The sequence below is a fragment of the Nuphar pumila genome, chromosome 5 (assembly GCF_984573655.1).
Source record: "Nuphar pumila chromosome 5, dmNupPumi1.hap1.1, whole genome shotgun sequence".
Classification (NCBI taxonomy): Eukaryota; Viridiplantae; Streptophyta; class Magnoliopsida; order Nymphaeales; family Nymphaeaceae; genus Nuphar; species Nuphar pumila.
Window position 1 is genome coordinate 134,038,698 of NC_143253.1, and position 24,195 is coordinate 134,062,892.

Sequence of the window (24,195 nt, forward strand, 5' to 3'; positions counted from 1 at the left end):
CTGAATGGGTTCAAAGTCTTCTAGGCGAGATGTTAGCAGTGCATCTTTGGAGAAGCCCACCTATGTGAGTGTAACTGTGTGGCCGCAGTTCAAGGAATTGGGTTATTCCTGAAGTCACTCATGAAACAGGATTCGGGCGCATGGCCATTAACGCGCCGCCCCTAAAGATTACAACCAGAACCTTTATCGTGTTTTTGCTGATGGACACTCATACACCAAAGGTTCAAGTTCAAGACTTCAGTTCACTTCGTTCCTGTGGGGGTAAAGTTAGTCAACTAAGGTAGTGGTTTAAACCGGAAGGTACCATTGCTGAAAGCATGATATGTCTTGTTGTAGAATGTCTCTTTTTGCACCTTGGTTTCCTCCTGTTTCATTCTTTGAATTTGTGGGGGAATGTTAGGTGTAAGAAAGAAGGGAGAGAAATTCAAAGAAGAAATGGGTTGTTTAGAGATAGAGGTCTTGATGAGGTGAAATAGTCCCATATTGCTTTTGCTTGAGTTTTCTGAGAGCTTTATAAGAAATTAGTGAACTCATACACTTGTTCTTGAGAACAAGGGAGTGGGATGACCACCATACACACACACACGCGCGCGCCCGCCCGCGCCCGCCCGCCGTGCCGTGTCGTGCCGTTCCGAGCCGGGCCGGGCCGGGTTCGGGTTCGGGTAATTGGCCCTTTAGGGCCATATCCAATCAAGACAAGTATCTTTTTACCCAAAGTTTCTTTGGATTCGGTAACGAGTTATGGGAATGGATAACGGGTCACGACTCCTCGTATTCCGTGCCCGTTATGACGCTTCGGATTCCGTAACGGGTCTCGATCTTTCGAAGACCGTTAACGGATCACGTCTCCTCAGAATCCGTAACGGGTCCTTCCACGTTTCATAACCGTTCGTGGGTTATAAAAGCGTGGTGAGGGCTGGGGTTACGGAGAAGTGGAGACAGGGGATTTCTGGTCGAAGCTCTGTGATTTCCCATCTCTCTGTTACTCTCTCTCTCTCTCTCTTTCCTTAGTTATCCCGAAAGGGGTTGTTCTGCAACTTTGGTTCGAAGAGGCTGTTTTCGAAGGACGACCCGCCGGAGTGCACCGTTCGGTTTCGTCGTGGCTATTGTATCCTGGGGGAAGGACGTCGGACCCTGATTTGCACAGTATGTGGGGGCGAATCTTCTCTAAGGGGAGTACTTTCGTACGCCTTAGCCTGCTTCATAATCTAAACATGTGCATGTTGTTTTATTTATGTTCTATGCTTCTGTTTGCTCTAATGCTATTGTCTGGATTTTGGTCTGATGCGGAAAATGTCATGCTTGCTCCCTATTGTTGTTTCGGTCGTCTGTTAATCATGCTATTTACACTGCTGAATTTCTTTATTTATTTCGTGTTTTATATCATGATGACGATTGTGAAACTGTGTGATCCGAAAAATGATCCAACAACAACCTCTATAATGGAAAAATAGTAACGCAAGATCGAGATCCACTAGATCATTTGCCATTAGTTTGAACATTTTTTTTTTGGATCTTCAGTGATGGATGTTGGATATATGCAACTGATTCATATCCAAATTTAATAGTTTAGTAGGATTAAGATGCTTTCTTAGTTTGGTGCTTCCCAAGATAGGAAACTTGAATCATTTGTTACATTCCTACCTAAGGAAGCTTGTTTCCTTTAAAAGGCCAGCTTTGGAGGGAAAGTGCTTCCCCATGGAGAGGTATGGACCCATTTCGACAGGAAATTCACCTTTTTGCATTTATTCTAAGGGTTCGACCACATATTTTTTATGAACATGTTTGTTTCATATTTTCTAAGAAAGAAACCAAACGCCCCCTTAGTATTGTAAACCCTCTTTTATACATGAGGTCTTTTTTTATGCAGCAGCTCCAATACTGCTGACTATCCATGTTGACATTTATCGCCCATCTTGAAAAATGCCGAGATGGAAGACTGTCAGGCACGTTGCTGTTTGCCCACCCATGCAGTGGCGCTGCATATAATGTGATAAATGAAAAGGGTAGGAGTCAAAATTAGTTGGTTTATAAGGTTTTTTCAGTTATTTCTAACATTTTTTTTAGTTTTTAGTTTCTCTTAGATATTTATAGATATTCTTAGATAATCTAGCTGTAGCAGCCTGTTTGGTATCAAATCTGTAAGTCTCATGAATGATCTTTCTGAATGGCTACATCATTCTCTCATGAAGCCTTTTGTTTCTTCTCGGATCTGTGATATCTTCTATACCCCATCTTTTCTTTCTGCTACAAAAATGTGCTCTTTTACATTTCTTTCCACTTTAACATGGTTGCATTCATTGCCACAGATGGCGGCAAAACCCCCACCTTCCAGGAGAGGTTCATCTTCACCCTCATCGAGGGTCTCCGGGAAATCAACGTAATTGTCTGGAACCGCCACCATCTGACTAGGGACGAGCTGATCGGCAGCGGAAAGTAAGCCCCTTCTTCTCACACTCCTCTACCATACCACCACCTCTTTTTCTTCTTCCTCTTACTGAACTCAAAGTGCTTGATTTTATGGCGATATCAGGATTCAGTTGCAGAAGGTCCTCTCCGAAGGATTCGATGATTCATCATGGCCGCTCCAAAGCAAAGGTGGAAGGTATTTTGCCTCCCTCCCACTTTCGTTTCTCGCGATTTGCTTGCTTTACCAGCTTCATCATGCAACCCTTTCAACGCTTTGTTCTCTGTAACAGGTATGCAGGGGAAGTAAGGGTGATAATGCAATATCAGAACCCCAATGTGAGTTCACTTTTTCCACTTCCAATTTGTGTGTTCCCTTCCTTCAGATTCATCATTGAATCGATCTAATGGCGTTTCCCTCTTGTGGGTATTGCAGAAATCACCGAAATACGAGGCATCATCAACTCCCCAATATGCACCACCACCACAACCACAATGCAGTTACCCTGTTTCTTACACTCAGCCACCACCCGGCCCCTACCCTCCAATTGCTAGCTACCAACCACCAACTGCTGCATATTCCTCCTTTCCTACCTACGCACCGTCACCGGCGCCTATAACGTACCCGCAAGTTCCATATTCCCCTCAGCATCATGTATATCCTCCACGACCATATCCACCACCCCCATTTCCAGGTAATCTCTTTCAAATGTGGTTTTGCAAGCAGGACCAATAGAATGAATTGGTTGTTTATATGAATTCTAATTGTTTATGCAGGGCTGTATCCCGGAACATATCCAGCATATTGATTGTCGCATGGGTTCTAAAGGTGTAGAATGGGGATTTCAATTCTGTGCAAGATGCTAGCAAGTTGAGAATTTTACAGTGTGTTTTCGTGAAAGAACATTGTGTGATTGCTTTTCTGGTAGTTATGGTTTGCACTTTGCACCAAATGAAGAAGCTGCTTGAGAGGAGATGATCTTTAGCATTTGGTTGACAAATATTCAGTGTATCTTAGTTACTGATGGTGTGGGCTCTGAAGCTTCTGGAGTTATTGGCAGCTCAGAAGGAGATGGGGAGCGTGACACATGGGATTGGACATGTTTCTGTGGGCAATGAAGGCTTAACTCCCATTTCTGCGGGAGATTCCAAAGTGGGGGACAAGAGTTTGAGGCCCCGAAGTTGGAGTCGGTGGGAATAAGCGATTTGATGCTTCTGTGCTTACTTTTGCTGATGATGAAGACTATGAAAGCGAGTAATTGGATGTCGTGAAACCTAAATTCTTGTTTTATTTCTATACATAGACATTGGTTTGTATTAAATTTGATCCTTAACCAATCTTGTCGTAAACTGGTAAGAAAATATTGGCTTCCAGTGATTCACTGTTGTTTGAGATATTTCAATCGGTCATATGTGCCTATAGTTTAGTTGGAATCTCATGATGCAAGTTATTTCTTAAGGGTTTTCATATTAATCCCTCCCTTATTAGCCAAATCTTAAGCATTAATCCATGAATATTATGTGATTTAATTTTGGTTAGAATATTAGACATTTTTTTATTAGTTAACATAAATGCATAATTTATGATGTTTGTAAAAACTAAGGTTTTGATTTGTTTTTTCTAGAATAACATAAATGTTTAGTTATGGTTTTAGGTTTCTGTGTGTGTGTGTGTGTTTTTAATTACCATTAGGCATGAATTCATGAATATTGTATGATTTGATTATGGTTAGAATATTAAGGTTTTCCTATCAATTATCACAATGCATAATTTACGATGTTTGTAGCAATTAGAGTATTGATTTTGGTTTTCTTTAGAATGACATAAATATTTAATTATGGTTTTAGGGTTTGTCTGTGTTTTTTTAAATTATCATTAGGCATGAATCCATGAATATTCTGTGATTTGATTTTTGTTATAATATTAAAGTTTTTTCTATCAATTTACATAAATGTATAACTTATGATGTTTATAGGAATTAGGGTTTTGGTTTGGCTTTTTAAAATGACATAAGTGTTTAGTTATGGTTTTTTTATTTTTTATTTTTTATTTTTTATTAATTACCATTAGGCATGAATCTATGAATTTTGCATGATTTGATTTTGGTTAGAATGTAAAGTTTTTTTTATCAATTAACGTAAATACACAATTTATGATGTTTGTAGGAGTTAGGGTTTTGATTTGGGTTTTTAAACTCTAGGTGCATTTTTGTGTTTGTATAATTTAGAGTTTTTATTCTACATGCATGTATATAAAAGTAAAATCTAGGTGTATTTGTGTGCACCCTAGTTTAGATTCCTGGCTTTGGCCATTGGTTGCAACCGTGAAAGTAGAAGTTGTAATCGTTAATCACATGGTCAATCTTGCCACCAAAGATTCAAGGAATGAACAATCATAAATGAAAATCAAAATCACAGCTTGCACCTTTTATGTTTCAATAAACTTGAGAAAGTGGTGAACTTATAAATTGTAATCGTAAGATGGAGAAAGTCTACTTTGGTCACAGGTAAGAAAGTAGAAGCTGTGATTGTGAATTACAAGGTCAACCTTGTGATCTACTTTCACAAGATTTAAGGCAAAAAGAGAGGCAAAAACAAGCACAGGTGGCAATCACAATCACTTTTACTTTTCATGTTCCACTAACCTTGAAAAAGTATTTTGATTATGATTTACAATCACAGGACCTAAGAATCACAGGGCATTGATAATCACAGAGAAATGCAAAAGTGCCAGAAAATGTTTTTCTTTGAAAATTACATCTTTTAGGGTAATTGTGCCATAAGAAAAAGAATCCCATGTTTGAAAAGGAAAATATTCCCACTTAAGTGAGCAAGCATTTCATATGTTTGTACACATGCTCTTAGAACACATGGAAAAGATAACGATTTTGGTGGAAAAATAGAATCTTCCTATCATATGAAATTTATGGGACTTACGGCTGGGAAAAATTTTACCACCATCTCTCCAGCTGTTTAGGTGAAGAAAGATCTTGGTATATATACAGATGTGAAACTTTCACGAGGATATGAAAAAATTTCAATGGAAACATTTTGTTTGTTGTATAAAATTTTCCATCTTTTCCTGCATCCTAACGTGGCCTTAAAGCCCAATTCACTAGACTAAATCCTAATCCATGGTGGATTAAGAAGTAGACTTTAGAACCTTATCCATGATGGGTCCAGCAAATGTCATCATCATCATCATCATCATGCATCGTCTCTATCTATGAACGTCATACACCAAACAATGAATTAGCAATTCCATGCCCTACGGGGGGCACCTAAGTGGTCAGGAAGTTAAGTGTGAGAGGCGATTATACCCAGTGTCTCATGTTTGAATCCCATTGTGGGCCTCACCAAAGCAGGCCTCCTTGACGGCGAGGGGGTGGCCTCCGGGTTTTAGGTAGGGCTGGAAAACAAGCTGAGCCACTCGTCCCTCAAATCATATTTGCCTTGTAAAGAGCTTGTCCAAACTCATGAAATAGGCTCGGCAAGCTGAATATGAACAATAGGTATTCAGCTCGAAGCTCGTTAGGTAATAAGAAATATATTTTAGATATATTTTACATGTATTTTTTTTGCAATCCCATTTCTTTCGCTTTAAAAAATGTGTTTTTCCTATAAACAAGCCAGCTTGAGCTTGGCTCACTTAACTCAGTTTGATCATGAGCTCTAACTCGCTTGGCTTACCACAAGAATGAGCCAAGCTTGAACACTTCAAGCTCATCCCATTCAGCTCATTTACCAGCCTTAGTTTTGCATCGTTTGGCAGAACTTCCAGCGCGTCTGGCCTTCTGACCCGGCACCTGTTTTCCCATGTAATTAAAAAAAAAAAGAGCAATTAGTTGAGCCAATGCTCTCTCTCTGTCTCTCTGAACTTGGAATTTAGAGAATTAAAATATCTAATTTGCATCTTGCCATGCCAAAGTCGAACACACCTTGGAAGGGCAAGTTGGATCCCAAGGTGGTGAAGGACGGGGTCAAACGATTATATTGAGAAGAATTTAACAAAATTTCAAGGGTAGGATTAGAGGAAGGACTACAACGTCATCCGGTTCCACCAAAAGAATAATGTTACGTGTTTTAACTTTAATTCCACTGAGACCAAACCTTTTTTTTAATATCCCCCACCCAGATGGAGGCCCCTCCTCCTCGGAATTCAGTGTGTGAGAAGCCAAAAAGTCATTGACTTCGAGAATCCTGGCACTCAGCAGTTCACAAGAGGTTGACTTTATCCAAATCACTTTATCTAAATCTTTTTAGGCGTTTACTATTTTGTTAAACGCGTTAGAGAGAGAGAGAGAGAGAGACGCGTGAACATATAGCAAGAGAAAAAGAAAAAGACAACTATTTAAGGCAATCTATATTGATAGATACTTTCTTGCGTAAGTACCCATATACAAATCTGTCTCTCTCTGATCTCTTCCCTTCTCCTGTTTTCCATACCCTGTTTGCTCTTACCAGGTCTCTCACTCATGTCGGTTACTGGAATCCAAGGCCAACTACTGGAAGTAACAGGTGAATACACCACCACCATCTTCTTCACCACATCAAAATCACACAATATTTTGTGTGTTTGATGTTTTTGGTTATTTGGTTAACCTTCTTTGCCTTGGGATTTGGCAGTTGGATGCGCTAAATTGAAGGACACAGAATGGATATCCAGGCAAGACCCCTATGCCTTGAATATGGAAGCACCAAGTTCAGAACCAGAACTTGCACAGGTGAAAGAGCACCTTCTCTCATGAACCCCATCTTCTGTTTCTACAACAAAACTGTGAATTCTTCTATACCCATCTTTTCTTTCTACTCCAAAAGTGATATCTCTTCTATGCTTTCTTTCCGCTTACCATGGTCGTTGGTTCATTCATTGCTACAGACGGGGGCAAAAACCCCACCTTCCAGGAGAAGTTCGTCTTCAGCCTCATCGAGGGACTTCGGGAAATCAACGTGGTCTTCTGGAATAGCCACACTATAACCACGGAGGATTTCATCGGCAGCGGAAAGTTCCTTCTCCGAACCGCCACCACCATACCACCCTCTGTTTTTCCTGTTCTGAAAAGTGTTTGATTTTATGGTGATATCAGGGTTTAGATGCAGAAGGTCCTCTACGAAGGATTTGATGATTCATCATGGCTGCTTCAAGGCAAAGGTGGAAGGTACCCAGTTTTGTTTCTCACAATTTGCTTGTATTACCAGCTTCACAATCCAATCCTTTTAACGCTTTGTTTTCTGTAACAGGTACTCGGGAGAAGTAAGGCTGATAATGCACTATCAGAACCCCAATGTGAGCTCTAAGGCTGATAATGCACTATCAGAACCCCAATGTGAGCTCACTTGTCTCCCTTCCCAATTTGTATGTTCTTTCATTTGAGATTCATCGTCGAATCGATCTAATTGTGTTTCCGTCTTGCAGCACAGTCTAATTACTCAGATCCTTACGCTCAGCCACCACCCAGCGCCTACCCTCCAACTGCTAGCTATCCACCACCACCTTCTGCATATCCGCCTGTTGCTACCACCGCCGCCACCTTCTGCATATCCACCGCCACCACCTGCTGCATATCCACCTGTTGCTACGTACCCACCACCACCGGCTGCCGCGCCCACAACGTATCCGCCAGCTCCCATCTCCCTCAGCCTTCTGTATACCCTCCAGCACCATATCCGCCAACACAGTACCCTCCAGGCTCCAGCACCATACCCACCAGCTCCATATCCAGGTACAGAACTAATAGATGCAAGCAAGTTAAGAATTTTGCAGTCTATATTGTTTATATGCATATCCAGGTAATCTCTTTCAAATTGGTTGTTTATATGCATTCTTCAATACCCAGGAACATATCCACATACTGATGATTGCACGGGTCTAAAGGTGAAACATGGGAATTCAATACTGTGCAAGATGCTAGCAAGTTGAGAATTCTAGTGTACCAAATGAAGAAGTTGAATGAGAGGAGATGATCTTTAGCATTTGATTGACAAATGTATCTTTTGGGTGCCTGTAAGATTGGTTGTTTTGTTCTTCAATAAAAGTGTGATTAAACGTGTTTCTTTCAATAGATAAATCTCAAAGTAGAGTGTCATAAATAAAAATCTGGGATGAAAGAATGTTTAACTGGCAGAATACAAATAAAACGTAAATATGCTCTCAAAGCCCATGTTTCCTCGTAAGAGATGATACGATCTTCTGTAAATTTTTTATTTCTTCGTCTCTTTGGTGTAGTTCCTGCTTCAATTTTTCAATCTCTTCTATATGCTGGCACTTTTCTGAATCTACATTGTGCCTTTCCGAAATCTTGGTGCGGCCTTCGGTCGAATCTGCCTTGTATCTTTTAGAAACCTCGGACTCGCCTTGGATGGGTCTCTTCCTAGAGAGATGAGACGCACCAGATGGCTCCTCACCTTTCATTTTACGGACATAGAAACTGATAGATGTGCCAGAGCTTAATTGGAGCTGGATCCGCTTTTGGGGGCGCCCAGATGAGTCCTAAACAGAGAACAATTCCAATGCCAGACTTTCAGTAACTAGTCAGTTTGACAGAGAAATCCGTAATGCTTAAAACTCGGTGTCAAATTACTCAATTCAGTTGGACCAAACACTCCACTCAAAAATGTGGAAGCTTTTAAAGGCATTCATAACTTAAGAAGAAACCCAAAAGGAAGAAAGAACAACCTTATCTATCCACATGCTGATAATTGAATTCAGTGCAGTTTTATATCGCTAGGTCTAACAGTGGTGCATAAGAAAGTTTTTAAATCTAATGTGACATCTGATTAAGTTTTTTTTACCTCTCACAATATCAACGACAATTTTAGGACATTGTAATATTGTCAATTCCCAGAAAATCATCATAACCAAGAATTTTTTTAGTACTGCAAGAATTTTCCTGATTTTACACTGAAAATTCAATTTATTAATTTTAAAAACAGTGCATGCCCAAAAGAGAAAATCACAAGCATAACAAAAACGAAGCAAACACTTATGCACCAAGTGCCTCAAGAAAATGGGTGACAAAATATGGGATGTTTCCATTTGCTAGAAACCACGACCGCACCCACAAGGGTGCTCCCTTCATCTGTTAGGGGCAACTCATGAATGTCGTTAAGCTTAAGGGACGTCATGAGTTCAAAGCCCACAGGGGAGTGTGTCTCTTGTGGCAAGGCCGAATGTGAGTGCATTCTTTGGTGGGCAAGAGGGACCTGGGGTTTTCACAACAATGAGCTTGCGAGTGAGTGAGGTGGTACTCCATGGTTATCTGGAAAAAAAGAACCACATCCGCACGTAATGCAGAATAAGATGCACATGAATGCTTTACAGCCACAATAATAAATTAATGATGCACGTCTCTCTTATACAGCATGGAGTATGCCAAAATTTATTCTTTTGGTGAACTAGATGACATCTAAGAGACACGTTCCCCATCATACAGGCATTGTATGTCAACTTTGACCACCTACCAATGTAGTGGAGATATACATGAAATGGGAGACTTTATCAGCACCAAGAACGTGGGGTAAATTTTCAGGACAAACTGCAAATAGGGTAGCTTGCTAATCACGTTTCAATGGTTCAAGTAAAAAGAGCAGGTATTGATGATATAAAGCACAAATGCCATGTAAAAAAATCTTAAGAACAAAGTGAAAATAGAAATACCTTCTCCAGCTCGCCTTCCAATTTTTCAAATACTTCATTCGCCTCTGTAGACGACTTAAAAATGGCAAAAGTGGAAATCTTTGAACCTTTAGAACGCAAGTTAGGCTGCCAAAAAGAACCAATCAGGACAAAAAAATAGCAGAAATATGTGGATTGCAGATAACTTCAAATGTTAACAAATATGGCAAAAGTGGAACGTTTTAAAAAAAAGGTCACCCGTTGGATCAGAAGAATAATGCACAGAATGTGTTTCCAAGTGGAAAACAGATTAAACCTGAATTTCAACAGCATATTCATCAGGAAATATTTTCTGCAGTTCTTGGAAAGATACAGTTGTAGGTATATTGTGAAGAAGCAGCTTCACCATTTCCGTTTCTGGTACCTGACATTTAAATAAGGACACGAGGAATCAGAAAATAATAAGCAAAAACTAATTATAACAGAAGGCATAAATTCTACTTGTCACTAACATCTTTGCTAGCAATGACAATGGGGTCATCAAATCGCTGCTGTAGTTTAGCCTTTACAAGCTTCATTGTACCACGTGCATCATCAAGACAAACATGCGGAGCACCTTCTTCACGTACATGATAGCCTAAAACAGACTGAGAGAGGAAACACATGATGTATGACCATAGACTGAATTTTAATCATCCTGAAACAAAGATGATTATAGTAAAAAAGCAACAAATAGAAAATGCAGCAGTTAAGTCCAAATATCGGTATCAGTTATATCTCAGCGAGGCTATTTCTCGCAATATTATAGGTTTGGTGATAAATCTCGGGGCATAAAAAATAAAAAATATAAACATAACAAAAATAAGTAAGAAAATGCCATGTTTAGATAATAAAATACATATAATAAAAGAAATAAGTAAAAAATGCAAAATAAAGAAGAAAAACACAATTAAGATGTAGAAAATAAATAAAAACAGTAACAATAATTGATAATATCACGATATTATCACGATATTCTCGTGATAATATAGCAATATTTTACCCATAATATCATTTGCTGAAAATACAGTGATAATATTGCGATATTTTGAAAATATCACCGATATCTGTGACTATGAGTAAAATGTAACAGTGTAATCATGCTGCAAAAAATATTACTCACTGGAAATGGTCTCGCAGCTTACCTTACACAAATTATTTAAACTGGGAACGTAATAGCTAGGTTTGTCCAGATAATTGAATATAAAGGAAGTGTCAATCACTCTTTTATGATCAATCTTTAGTGCTGCAACAGAAAGAAAAAAATGGTGATTCAAAAATTGTGCAATTCTGGTTTGGTTCTAAAACGATGAGCATCCAAAAGGTTGACTCAAATCACCAAAAGAAAAACAAATTTTCTGTTAGTATCAACGAAATTAGCAAGGTAGAAGCAGATCTAGGGAATCGTACCTTCTAAATCATGATATAGGCTATGACCCACTAATATCGTTCCTGGAGCTAACAGCTTCTTCACAGTTTTCTACATAACAGTGAAAGCAATCCAGAAGAGAAAATGACAGAGTTGACAAAAAGCAACCCAATTATAACCAAGAATTTAATGCCAAAACTCCATTCACTCTTTGCTCATGTATCTAAAAGAACAAATAAAAGAAAACATATAGATATAGCAAACATAAAGATGACTAGCAAAATCACAAAACAAAAAACACGAGAAAATTTAGTTTTCTCATTTTTCAACATTTTCTTCAATTTGCTTAAAATCATGCTGCTAATGGAGCAGATAATTTTGATGAAAGAAGCATCCAAAATGCCTTGTAAGTTCATGTTATTTAGACTATGATTGTAAATTCCACAAAAAAAACATGAAACCTGCACATCACTCAGGCAACAAGACACTCCTTCCAAATCACGAGCTCTAATTCCAGTGATCTCAGTTCGATAGTCAAAGACAGCTTTCCTGGGATTTACAAGGACATCCAGTTTAACCTGAAAATAATTCATGGCCAGTCCATGTCAACAGTCTTTTCATACAAAAACTCCCAAGTGAATAAACATTAGAGGAATAATTTCCTTTGAATTAAGCTGTTAGTAAAGCTTAACATATTTGCTGAAGCAGTTTGATAGATACATTTTTTTCTGTAAAGAATGTAAATCTCATAGTATACTGCCTGCAAAAACTATACCTCCATATCCTCATCCACTGCACACACTTTCACCACTGCCTCTGTACCATCTTGACAAAGCACCATCTCACAATCGATAGCAATCATTGCATTTGATTTTAGTACCTTGGAACATCTTCCCATCTTTGTGACAATCCATTCCTGTTATGTTATTCAAGTTGGGGTTAATCTAGTGCAATCACATTGAAGCCACGTTTACTGAAAGATGAATCCAACTGCTTGAGTTGTAACACAATGCAGGAAAAACATTTTTTTTTCTAAGATCAACAACCAAAAATTACATGGAAATGAATATCAAGGTTATTGAGGCAAAGGGGCATGCGTAACTCTCTCCTATGAGACACTTGATTATGACTACCTCAAGTGTTATCGCTATACAAAAGGCCTCCAATTTCTGCAATTACAAGTTTTACCACAAAAATTGAAGGGTCAGAAGAAAAGATCCATGACCTTCTTTTCCAAAAAGAAACATGTTTGGTTGCAATATTTCTGTTAGTAATGGCTCATAAGATGTTGACCAGAAGTGGATCTTGTAAAATTAGCCTGTGAGTGTGTGCAATCATTGACCTGACAACTGCCATACAATTTGATCTTAATAATCACAATCCTCACTGAATGTTTGGTTATGGACGGGCTTTATATTGAGTAATGCAGATGTAGAGATGAATTTAAGAGAATAAAAAGACTGACTCGAACTATTTGACAAGAATACTATATAGTTCCATTGTTGGAAAATGAAAGCAAAAGTTTGGTTATGGACGGGCTTTATATTGAGTAATGCAGATGTAGAGATGAATTTAAGAGAATAAAAGGACCGACTCGAACTATTTGACAAGAATACTATATAGTTCCATTGTTGGAAAATGAAAGCAAAAGTTTGCAGCATAAAAGTTAATCAAAACATAAAAATTTAGAATAACAACAAAATCAGCATCTAATTGGGCAATTCAACAAAACCTCATTATGAGATGGGAAAGAGTAGCATTTTGGATACAGTGGATGATCATGTGTCAAACGAACCAGCTTCTGCTCTGTCACGATAACAAATCAAACAGGGCTACAATTAGATGGCAAAAGAGAAAAGAAATTGTTATAAAAAATGAAGGTGGATATCAAGACAATATGCTTATACAGTTATACTACAGTACCAACAATAAAATGAAAGAAAAATTCAAACAAACATTATCAACTGTGAATGCAATCAGGTTAAAGTGCATATTATCCACTGACAACTAGGCCACGAGCCATACTTTTGCCTGAAAACTTTTTCAGAGAAAACCTTGACAATCTTGTACCATGGAATCAAATCAGGCACTTGAAAAACTGTATCACATCACTAAAGTTGGAGGACAAATACTTGGTACAAGCTGCTAATGTTGGAAAATTACTTATGGCCACTAAACAATGAATATAGGTAAACTTTTTCCAAGGGGAAGTCGCTGATGGCTAGACTATATTTCAAAAGAAGCCAAGCCCTTAGCTTGGATGCGGGGGAAACACTCATTCTGAAGTACAAAAGCAAAACCAATATATGCAGCAGCTGTAAGATTTTTTTAGTAGGCATATGAGGTTGCTATCAATATTTCTGATGAAGAATTATATAGGAAACATACTAGATTGAGTTTTGACCATCGGATTGTTATCTGAAGACCGTTCAGTTTATTAGTGCTTACACGTCCATATTTGGTCATTCTTTGTTCCATAGTGCAGTTGCATGAAAGAGACATTTCCCCTAGATGCATGAGCTAACGGAAAATACAGATTTTTGTAATTGACAAACTATGGTCATTGAAATAACGGTATTTAGAAGTTGTAATAAGTGAACCAATTAACAACTTATCTCTCCTACACAGAACTTCCATTGTTGTTAAGAAAATGACTGAACTCTTGGCTAATCTTTCACAGATGTATTTCTCAAGTTGAGGTAAGTAAATGTGGCTAAAATTGTTATTTGGTGGATTCATATAAGGATAACACCTTATTCACTGGGTTCTTTTTCCAAAGACCCATAGTGGGTCCACTGCATACATCGAAGAACTGATTCTCTATCCCTCATAGTTGCGAGAGCAAAATCAGAGATTCATGAGTCTCTCAGCCATTGTAATGTGTAGACTTCAAAATTTCATGATGCACAAGTGTTAATATCTTTTGAAGACAAGTGTTTAGAAGTACCCAGCGAGAATTGGACACCCCTCACACTCGGACAAATGGACCATCGTCTATTACTGGACGGTAGAACGTAACACCGTCTATTGCAGGACGACAAAGCAGAGTGTTGTCCGCTACGAGACAGCAAAGCAGAACGTCGTCCGCTGCACCGAACGCATGGATAAGCCAGACATCTCTAGCACAGGTGAGTCCATTAGGAGACGAACTCCTAGAACCTCGCATTTCAAAGTCCAATCCAAAGAAAGGGATGTGCTAGCACAAGAAAGACAAAATATAAAAAGGATTGAGTAGAAAATGAGAGAGATCCAATAAAGGTTGGGGCAAGAACAGACACAAGCTGAAAGAAGAGTCAGAAGAGCCCAGAAATCAGAACATGAAAAGGCATGAGCCGCCAAAAAGATTAGAAGAAAGACCAGACGGACTCTAGAGCCACAAGAAGACAAAGAGTACAGTCAATGGGGAGAGTACCAAGTATCTGATGTGGAGAGGAGAGTCCACAGATCCAGGTCGACCCGTCCAGTCCAAACTTTGTCGTCCGAGTCGGACAAAAAGATCAAATCACTGGAAGACATAGTCTAGAGCCTAACCTCGAGAATGAGATACATGAACATAGATCAGAGAGAATGCTCTATGAATGACTTCATGCCAGAGGAATACGATGACGATGAGACCCCTCCAAAATTCCTAAAGTTCAGCGAAAAGGGAGACCCAAGAACTCACTTGTCCTTATTCATAGAAAATATGATCAAATATTGAAACAATGATAGGAGGCTAATTAATTAGTTTCCCAGAAGCTTGAAGTGAGAGGCATTAAAATGGTTTTTCACCATGAATCTCCAAAACGTCAGAAAATTTAAGCAGATCATTAACATGTTTATGGAACAATTCAAATTTAATGTTGAGGCCCTTCCTACCATAAGTCAGTATTGCGACCTAAAGCAAAAGAAAGAAGGTGCTCATGATTTCATAAACCGATGGCAGTCTATGGCCAACAAGATGAGGGAGCTGATTTCAGACTCTCATGAATTGGTCATCCTGATGGACAACTTCTCCCAACCTCTACGAAGCCTGATCAACATGGCTCAAGTTGAAACGTATGTCTAACTCATCAAGAAGGCTACCACCTTTGAGGTAGGCATCAAGAGAGGAGTGTATGATGGGTTCCTGAAGAACAACAAAGACAACAACAAACATAGGAAATCATACTCATCTAAAGGTTTATTGAAAAATGGTAGTCAGGGGCAGAAGGCAGGCAACCATAAGGGCTCCCCGAAAAAACAGAACGAGAACGGACATGAGAACAATCCCAAGTGGACCAAAGTCCGAACATTAACCAAGTTCGAGCAGCCACAGTCATAGGTCTTGGATCTACTTCACAGGATGACTTAGTCAATTTGCCAAAAAAATGACCCCACATGACCTTAGCTACGTGCTATCCCATTAGATCTTTTGTAGTTCTTATGGCCAGTTTTACATTTCATGAAAAATACGAAATTTAGCACAAACATGCAACATCAAAGGAAAACCAGTTGTCGTCTTTGCTTCAACCTCCCCAAGTTTATAGGCCCTCAACATTTTTTTTGAAAGGCAAACTGGGGTTAGGCGGACCCCTACCAGAACAACAGTCGCCCCATGTGACAGAAGGATTCGATCCTGGGCCTTCAACTTGACACAAGACCTCGCATACCACATGGGATACCACCTCAGTCGTTATAGGCCCCTATTTTCCTACCCAACTTAACCTGTTGGTAAGGGGGTGCCAAGGTTACCCTTGAGAATCAGGATAATATGGGATATTGGGATTTGGGGGTATAGTCCAAAATCCCAGCTTTTCCCTGTCCTTTGAATTTATAAGTGCATTAAGAAATAAACATCAACTTTTTTTCTCTTCTTTCCCTGCCCTTTTGGCAAGCCAAGTTAATTAAGGTGGTTTGGATCTTTACCAGTTTGTTGTTGGTAATCATTTATCCAGTGGAGGCCATTCAGGTGACTTGTATGTAGGGCTGGTAAACGTGCTAAATGAACCAACATTGGCTCATTCTTGTGGCAAGCCAAGCCGAATTCGAGCTCATAATGAGCCCAAGTTAAACCAACTGAGTTAGAGCTCGCCTCTTTATAGAAAGAATACATTGTTTTAGAGATGGGAGAAATAAGATTACAAAAAAATGTGTAAAATATATCTAAATTACATTTCTTACTACATAACGAACTTCTACAAGTCGAGCCCGGTTGAGTACCTATTGTTCATATTCAACTTGTTGAGCCTATTTTACGAGTTTGAATGAGCTATTTACGAGCCTTAACATGAGCCCTTGTTTCTCAGCGCTACTTATATGTCCCAGATTCTTATCTAAGGAAATCCTTATATAAGAAGGAAGCGAAATATAAGCAACATTTATGTGAATAATTAGATAAGATAATATGTATGCTAAATTTGTTAATGGACTTGGAAAATATCAGTTCTACTAGCAAATATGAAAATGCAGTTCATTTTAACTGGCCATCTATAATTTTCCATAGAATTTAATTCAAGTCAAAAGTGTCTAACCCACTACAAATGAAAGAAAATGACCCGGCTAAGTATTGTCGGTACTATAGAGTTGTGAGTTACGACACCAAGGATTATTTTTTTCTTAGGCACATCATCCAAGACCACATAGACAGTAGGAAGTTGTTGGTGAATGAAGAACAGGCAGAGTTGAGCAACAATGACCGCATCATAGAAAAAGCTGTTCGGGCTTGTGAAGCAAGAGATAACTGGTTCCCGAGAAAATGTATGGAACAAGGACCATCTGACAACATAATGGTTTGTTCTCTACGAGAACTCATATGTAGTAATTGTTCATGTTTGATGACTCTAGTACCCCAGATCTATTATCAAGGAGGGTGAAAGGTCCAAGAAAAGAGAATTTCATGGGAAAACCAAGAAGCAAGTCAGACAAACGTGATTAATCTAGGCTCACTAAATGACAGTCACACCAAGATTCTTCCTCCAATGTTCAAATATAAAAGGTCTATCACAGAAAAGGATGACCTCCCTATACCACCTGAATCGTGCAAACCCGAGAGGCAAGCTGATATGTCGACTGTTCAGTCAAATGAGGAAACAACCACATTATCAAGCTCAATCGTGAGTTCATCATCCATATCGAGCCAAGTGTCAGTCAGAGACCTCTCTAAAAGGCCCAAGGTTATAAGAAAGCCTAGCGCAGTTGCACCCAGAATGAGAACCCAGGGTCTACGCCGCAAAGGGCCTAAACAGAAAAGGGGCAAAAAAGAAAAGCTCTCCTAGATTCTGAAGACCCATTTCAAGAAAATGACCACCATCATTAGCTCTTTGAAAGGACCAGGCACGACAGATAGCACGAGACTGACTCTCATCTATAAGGACTCAACTTGGGATAGAAAAGGCTACAAGGCGGCCTGGACACTTCCATCTCTCTTTTAGCAAAAGAAAAATACCACAACTACAGGTAAAGGCAGAGCCACAATGGTATGGAGGAAAAGAACATCTTGCACGAGTCATCATCCCACAACCCCAGGTAAGCCTTTAAAACTTGGACCTTATATATAGTCTTTTTCAAAAATAAAAATAAAAATGCAAAAGCTTTGAAAATCCAAAAAAAATAAATATTCTAAAATTAAAAAAATAGAAAAGCCAAGAAAATCCAAAAATATTTTCTTCTCCTAGAGTCCAAGCTATCCTCTTTATTGCAAGATCATACTATTCTTGTGGACAAGACTAAGAAAGTCAACCCATTTCTTTGTTTTCTTTGATCATTCTCATTGATGCCTTTATGTCAAAACCATGTGTGTCAAAGGACTCTGCACCTATCTAGAACCCAAGGATAGGGAATATTAATCATTCAAAGTTTAAATCTCTTAAGCAAGAAGGAACCTTTAGCAACCAAGCATACAAATCCTTAAATCGGCTTGACCTTGTTCGACGAGACCCAAGTGGTCTTCAAAACCCGATTTATCTCTAGACACTGGCCCGACCTCGTTCGGCGAGACTCACAATGGTCTCTACATCCCAGTTGTCCCAGACGTTGGCCTGACTTTGTTCGGCGAGACCATAACGGTCTCTACACCCTAATTGTCCTTGAATTGGTCTGACCTCGTTCGGCAAGACCCATAACGGTCTTGACAGTCCAGTTCACCTTCACTCCAACAGTCATAGGGGGAAGATAAAACTTCATCATTATGCAAAGCATGACATTAAAAGATCATTAAAGGTTAGAGAACTTGTCCCAAAACAGCTCTAGCTCTCTTCAAAACAATCCTTCTCTCAAGTAGGTCCCTGCACCCAAGAATCTATTGTAATGACATTGTGGTATTCCACAAAAGCACGAGAAATCTTCAAAAGAGTGTCTATTAGAGACACTTCAAGCATAACCCATAAAAGGGTAAAAATGGAAGATCATACTAAAATAATAAATTTTAATTTCTCCACAAGAAATGCTTAAGAAGCATTGATACAAAGTGGAGGGGGATCACCCCTATTTATACAAGTGGAAGAGATGAAGGAGAGCGCGTTTAGAGCTCTCCTTGAGAGTCGTTGAACCTAGTCCAATGGCTCTAAATATAGTCGTTGGACTAGGTCCAAACGACTATATTCCTAGTAAGTCCTAGTTGGGACTTGACTAGAATACAATGTCTAGTTCAAAATGAATTAGACAATAAATAAAAATAATAATATATTATATTATTATATATATTATATATGTTACATTTTAACATCTATCACATGAGACAACCAAGTCTTAGAAAAAGATAAGAAAGTAACACGGTGAAGCTAAGATATTTTAACCCAATAATTCTAACCTAGAAGTCTATAAGAATGAATTATAGGGGCATGAGATCATTATTGATGCATGAATGTAGATACAATAGAAACCCACCTAGACAACCAACTCTCTAGGAAAGAGGTCAGGTATTGAATACCTTCAATGCTAATCAACTTTATAGGTTGGTCTCTTGAGGAGCATTTTCTTTTACCTCGATAGGGAAAACATTGTAAAAAAAAAGAAAAAAAGAAAAAAAAATAATACTCACCTCTGGATCTATGGCATGGTGGCAAGCTCCGATCATACGATTGCCTCATGGGCAGAGGTTGGAATGGAATAAAAAAAATGAGAGCTAAGAAAAAACCAATACAATAGAAACCCACCTAAACAACCAACTCTCTAGGAAGGAGGTCAGGTGGTGAATACCTTCAATGCTAATCAACTTCATAGGTTGGTCTCCTAAGGAGCATTTTCTTTTACCTCGATAGAAAAAACATCGAAAAAATAAGAAAAATAGAGAAAAAAAAATCAATACTCACTTCTGGATCTATGGAATGGTGGCAAGCTCCAGCCATACGATTGCCTCAGGGGCAGAGGTTGGAATATAATAATAAAAATAAATAAATAAATAAAACCAATACTTACCACTAGACCTATAACAAGGTGGCAGGCTCCGGTCATATGGCCTTTGAAGACAAATGTTAGATAGCTAGTGTCATCCCTCCTGGACCGGGAAGCCATGGTTGTCAGGCCTCAGGTCAAAGGATGGCAAAAGTGAGGAATAAAATCCTCCCAAGTTAAAATCAAAGACTAAAATGAGCTCACAAAAAGACAATGGTGCAATTGAATGTATTTTCATCAAGCTCTAATCCTTCAAAGCTTAAGCCTTAGTGGGGACCATCAGACCTAACAGAAATGCCTTGAGACTTAATTTCATGTCCCTATAACTAGTCAATTAAAAATCAAAGTTGAATAGGAAGAAAAAAATACTAGTGAAGCCGAGTGTCGCTATCTTAGACTAACCTGAGAGCTATGTCACATGGGTGCGGGTGCGGGCGCGGGTGCGGGGATTCGGCACTTCCAAAAAACCTGGGTGCGGGGGTGCGGCAGGGGCAAAAATGTAATATATATATATATAAAGGGGGTCGGGGGAATAGGCGGTTTTTTTTTATTTTGCAGTTGTCAGCAGCTGACAGACAGCTGTTGCTGACAGACAGTTGTTGTCAGCTACAAAATAGTATTAATGGACCTTAATGATCCTGTCAGTTGCATAATTTTTTTTAAAAAAAAAATCGAAGCCCATTTGGGCAAATTTTTTTTTTTTTTTTAAAATGGACCTTAATGATCCTGGGTGCGGTCAACGCACCCAGGATCGGGTTGACCGCACCCGGTGCTGCACCCGCGTCGAGTCGCGTCGACGCGGGTGCGGCACCCTCCTAGCCGAATCCCTGTGACATAGCCTGAGAGGAAGAAAGTCTAAAGTGTAGGAATCTTAAGTACAAAAATCAACTTGTTAAGAAGGTTATAATTTTAAGAAGGGAGAAAAGAACAAAAATCCCTGACCTTATATAATTAATCATTCATAGCTGTCATAGTTTACCAAATCTGTTATAAATGCATGAGCTTCACTGCATATCATAAAAGTTTATTGCATGCATCAAAGAGTCTAGCCATAGGGATTCTGAGTCTCAGGAGTACACAAAAAGATTTGCCTTCTCTTCGGTGCTACCTGGCCGAAGTATGCCTAACTCCCCTCATTGGGGCAAAAAATCTTACGTCTAAATTGATTATCTTAAGAAGGGTATATTCACCCTACAACCTTATTGAGGGAGAGTCTTAAAAAGTGTACCTATATATATAATATATATAATATTTATTTATTATATTTTAATTTTTATCCATTTTCCTTTTTATATATTTTTTTACCTTTTTGTCTAGTTCACATTGAACTAGACTTTTAACTACTCAAAATCAAACTAGATCTTGACTAGTCAATATAGTCGTTGGAACTAGTCCAACGGTTATAATTAGAGTCGTTGGACTAGCTCCAATGACTCTATGGAGCTTCTTAGAAGCTCCTCTTTCTCAATCTCATTTGTGTATAAATTAGGGGTGATCCCCTTCTCCATTATAACCATGCTTTTATGCATTTCATATGAATGAAATAAAGTTTATTATTTTTATCTTTTGTGTTCTTTCATTTATGCCCTTTTGTGGGTTATGGTTGTAGTGTCTTCAATAGACAGCTATTACAAGCATTTGTGCTTTTGTGGAAGATCCTCATTTCATTACACACTTATGGGTCAATACAAAAGTACATACAAATGAGCCACTTATGGCCTTGAATCACAAGTAAAAAATAAAGAATATTATTGCCAAAGAATGCTTGACAAAGCATAATACATGAAGGGGATCACTCCCCTTTATATAGAGAAGAGAGGCCTCAGGAGCCATTGAGGAGATCCCAATGGCTCTAGATGCTAAGGATTATTATGTCCTAAGCTGAAAAAAGACAAAAATAAGAAAAAGAAAATAGACAAATACTAAAGTGCCCCTAATGGGCACATCTTATTACATAATGCTAAATGACAAAAATACCCCTAATGGTATTACCTATTACAAGTACAAGAAAATATATATACACAACCATGTTATATAGGTATATGTACCTATATATGTACAATTTAACAGCTCTCACCATAAACTTACAAAACTCATCCAGATATCTATCACATGTCCCTTCTGTCAACATTGCTCAATCTGTCCCATGTAAAACAACTGTGCATCTCTACCACAGTCAAGGATGAACAACCATCATTTTCTGCCAATTTTTCCACCACACAACATGTTCCACGAGTGATGACATACCCGTTAGACTCATTCTTTTGAAACAAAGGTAACCGACTGACAATCTTTACAGGCATTCAGACAGCTTACGTTAGAACATGTCCTCCAAAAGGTTCCACTAATTCCAAAAACCATGAGTAATTGTGTGCTTGTTTTCTGATAGATCCAATATAAACTGCCTATGCTGAACAAAACCTATCTCGACCATAATACAGTAGCGAAGGAAAATATGCTCTAAAGTGTAAAACACAAACTCTTCTGGATCCAATGTGTATCGTCCATGTGCGCATATCATGGTTGCATATATCAACATATACAAGCTAACACCATCCGTAATGTTGAAGGAAAATATGCTCTAAAGTGTAAAACACTAATTCTTCTGGACCCCACGTGTACCATTGATTGTGTGAATATTCATGGACGCATGTATCAGCATGTACAAGCTAACAGCATACGCAATAATGAAGCACACATTATATTTCTAAAGAACATAACATGTAGAACTCTATCAGAAATTCATCACGATTACAGCATAAGTTTTGTGCAGGAATAATAATTTAACAAAAAATAGGATGAAAAATGGCAGCCTTGGGAGAGTTCATTTGAGTAGTAATTATGATAAGAACAGTGACTGCATGGTCTAACTGTACCTGTTGAGGAGATTCAAGGTGTCCAGAATTCTTCATGAGCTCTTCCATTGTATTGTGGTTCTCATGCATCTTTATTATATTGGCGAAAAACTGCAAACAAACGGAAATTCAACATCACCACTACAATATAACAGCGCATATTAACAAAGCATAACAGGGACTTCAAGCAATGTAGGCTGGGAAATTGCACTGTGAAGCACAACACAACTTCCTAATTTATCCAAAATTGGAGGCTCATCTAATGCATCCACTTGTTCTAAAAAATAACACATTTGGATATTACAATAACGAGTAGAATGCAACATCCCAACTTATCCCGTTCCCTGGATAAGTTGGTGCAACGAAACACTCCTTTAGAAAATATCTGGATGCGCCCACTTATCTAATTTCCAACACCACACAAAGTTGGAAGATATTGTATCATACTCCCAAACCCAATATCCCAACTTATCCAAGTATTCTGGACAAGTAGGCGCATCCAAATACTCCCTCTAAAGGTGTCTACAACAAGAAATTATCGATACAATGACCACCAACGATGAATGAGAGCGTACCTTCAGATGTTCTTCTCTAGTAAACGTCTTCAGGAATGCGACCAAGATGTCCAGAGACCTCCTCATGGGATCACTCAGGTTCGAGCCGAATTTGGCGTCTCGAACGCGCAGGAATTCCTTCCAATCTCCTTCTGATCCCTCCATATTCCGCGTTTGGCACAGTTTCACGATCTTGGCAAGGACCTACACCGCAGGGAGAATAAAGGCGTGTTTGGATTTCTTCCCATTTCATGATTTTTCTGAAAGATGAAGAGTGGAGGTGGGCTTACCTCCTTGTCGCCCGACGCGATTGCCTTCTCCATTGATATTCGCGATTGCAGAATGAAGAAACTCCGTTGGCGTTTGGAGTTGAAGCAGAAAGCCAAACAGGCTTTCGTGTTTTTAGACGTTTCGCGGCAACGGCCGTCTTTGGCGTCCGGGGATTCGAAGGTCTAGGGTTTTAGGGAGCCAAAATAACGCGTCTTATGATCTGGCTGCCCCTAGCTGTTTTTCACGGCAAAATATTGGAGATAAACTATATCAAATGAAATCAAAAGCGCTAAACTGTATAGAAGTATATGACAAATGCTAACATCGCGACAAAAATGCGATATATATTCAAAATATCTGATGCTTTGAAGATCTGGTGACTCTTCGAGGAGATTATATGGGATTTTGAAATATTTTCAAGAATTGTCACTGTGTTTTGGAGTCACTTACAAACATTATTTTAACATATGGGTCTCGGGTTCTAAATCGGCTTGGGCCTCTCTGTAACCTATGTCACATTGTTCAGGTCCGAGCTCGTTCGGGCTGGGCCTTTAGACCCGACCAAGATAACAACTCGAGCTCTAAGAATTTCGCACATGGGCTCCGCCCGATTAAGCTCTATTATAATCACCCAGGCTTGGCCTGACTTGATTTGAGCCTGAGCTGTAAAATACAGCCCAAGCCCAAGCCCAAGCCCATACGGGGCGGATACTCGACAGCTCATCGGGTACCGAT

General features: G+C 39.0%; 1 protein-coding gene and 1 pseudogene across 2 annotated transcripts; one reads left to right on the forward strand and one right to left on the reverse strand.

Moving 5' to 3' along the window:
* Positions 1 to 6,878: 6,878 nt before the first annotated feature.
* LOC149838847 (elicitor-responsive protein 3-like) lies at positions 6,879 to 7,971 on the forward strand (annotated as a pseudogene). Its single transcript, XR_016432216.1, has 6 exons — positions 6,879 to 6,924; positions 7,033 to 7,130; positions 7,286 to 7,412; positions 7,494 to 7,565; positions 7,648 to 7,733; positions 7,828 to 7,971. The product of XR_016432216.1 is annotated as an elicitor-responsive protein 3-like (transcript).
* Positions 7,972 to 8,245: 274 nt separating this feature from the next.
* LOC149838848 (small RNA degrading nuclease 1-like) lies at positions 8,246 to 23,592 on the reverse strand. The gene is made up of 12 exons (XM_090008334.1): positions 23,481 to 23,592; positions 23,212 to 23,394; positions 22,658 to 22,747; positions 13,162 to 13,230; positions 12,205 to 12,345; positions 11,891 to 12,007; positions 11,471 to 11,540; positions 11,206 to 11,306; positions 10,534 to 10,668; positions 10,338 to 10,445; positions 10,064 to 10,168; positions 8,246 to 8,896 (listed from the first exon to the last, which is right to left on the reverse strand). The coding sequence occupies exons 1-12, from the start codon at positions 23,511 to 23,513 to the stop codon at positions 8,558 to 8,560; spliced, it is 1,491 nt and encodes a 496-aa protein (XP_089864460.1). The 5' UTR covers positions 23,514 to 23,592; the 3' UTR covers positions 8,246 to 8,557.
* Positions 23,593 to 24,195: the final 603 nt, after the last annotated feature.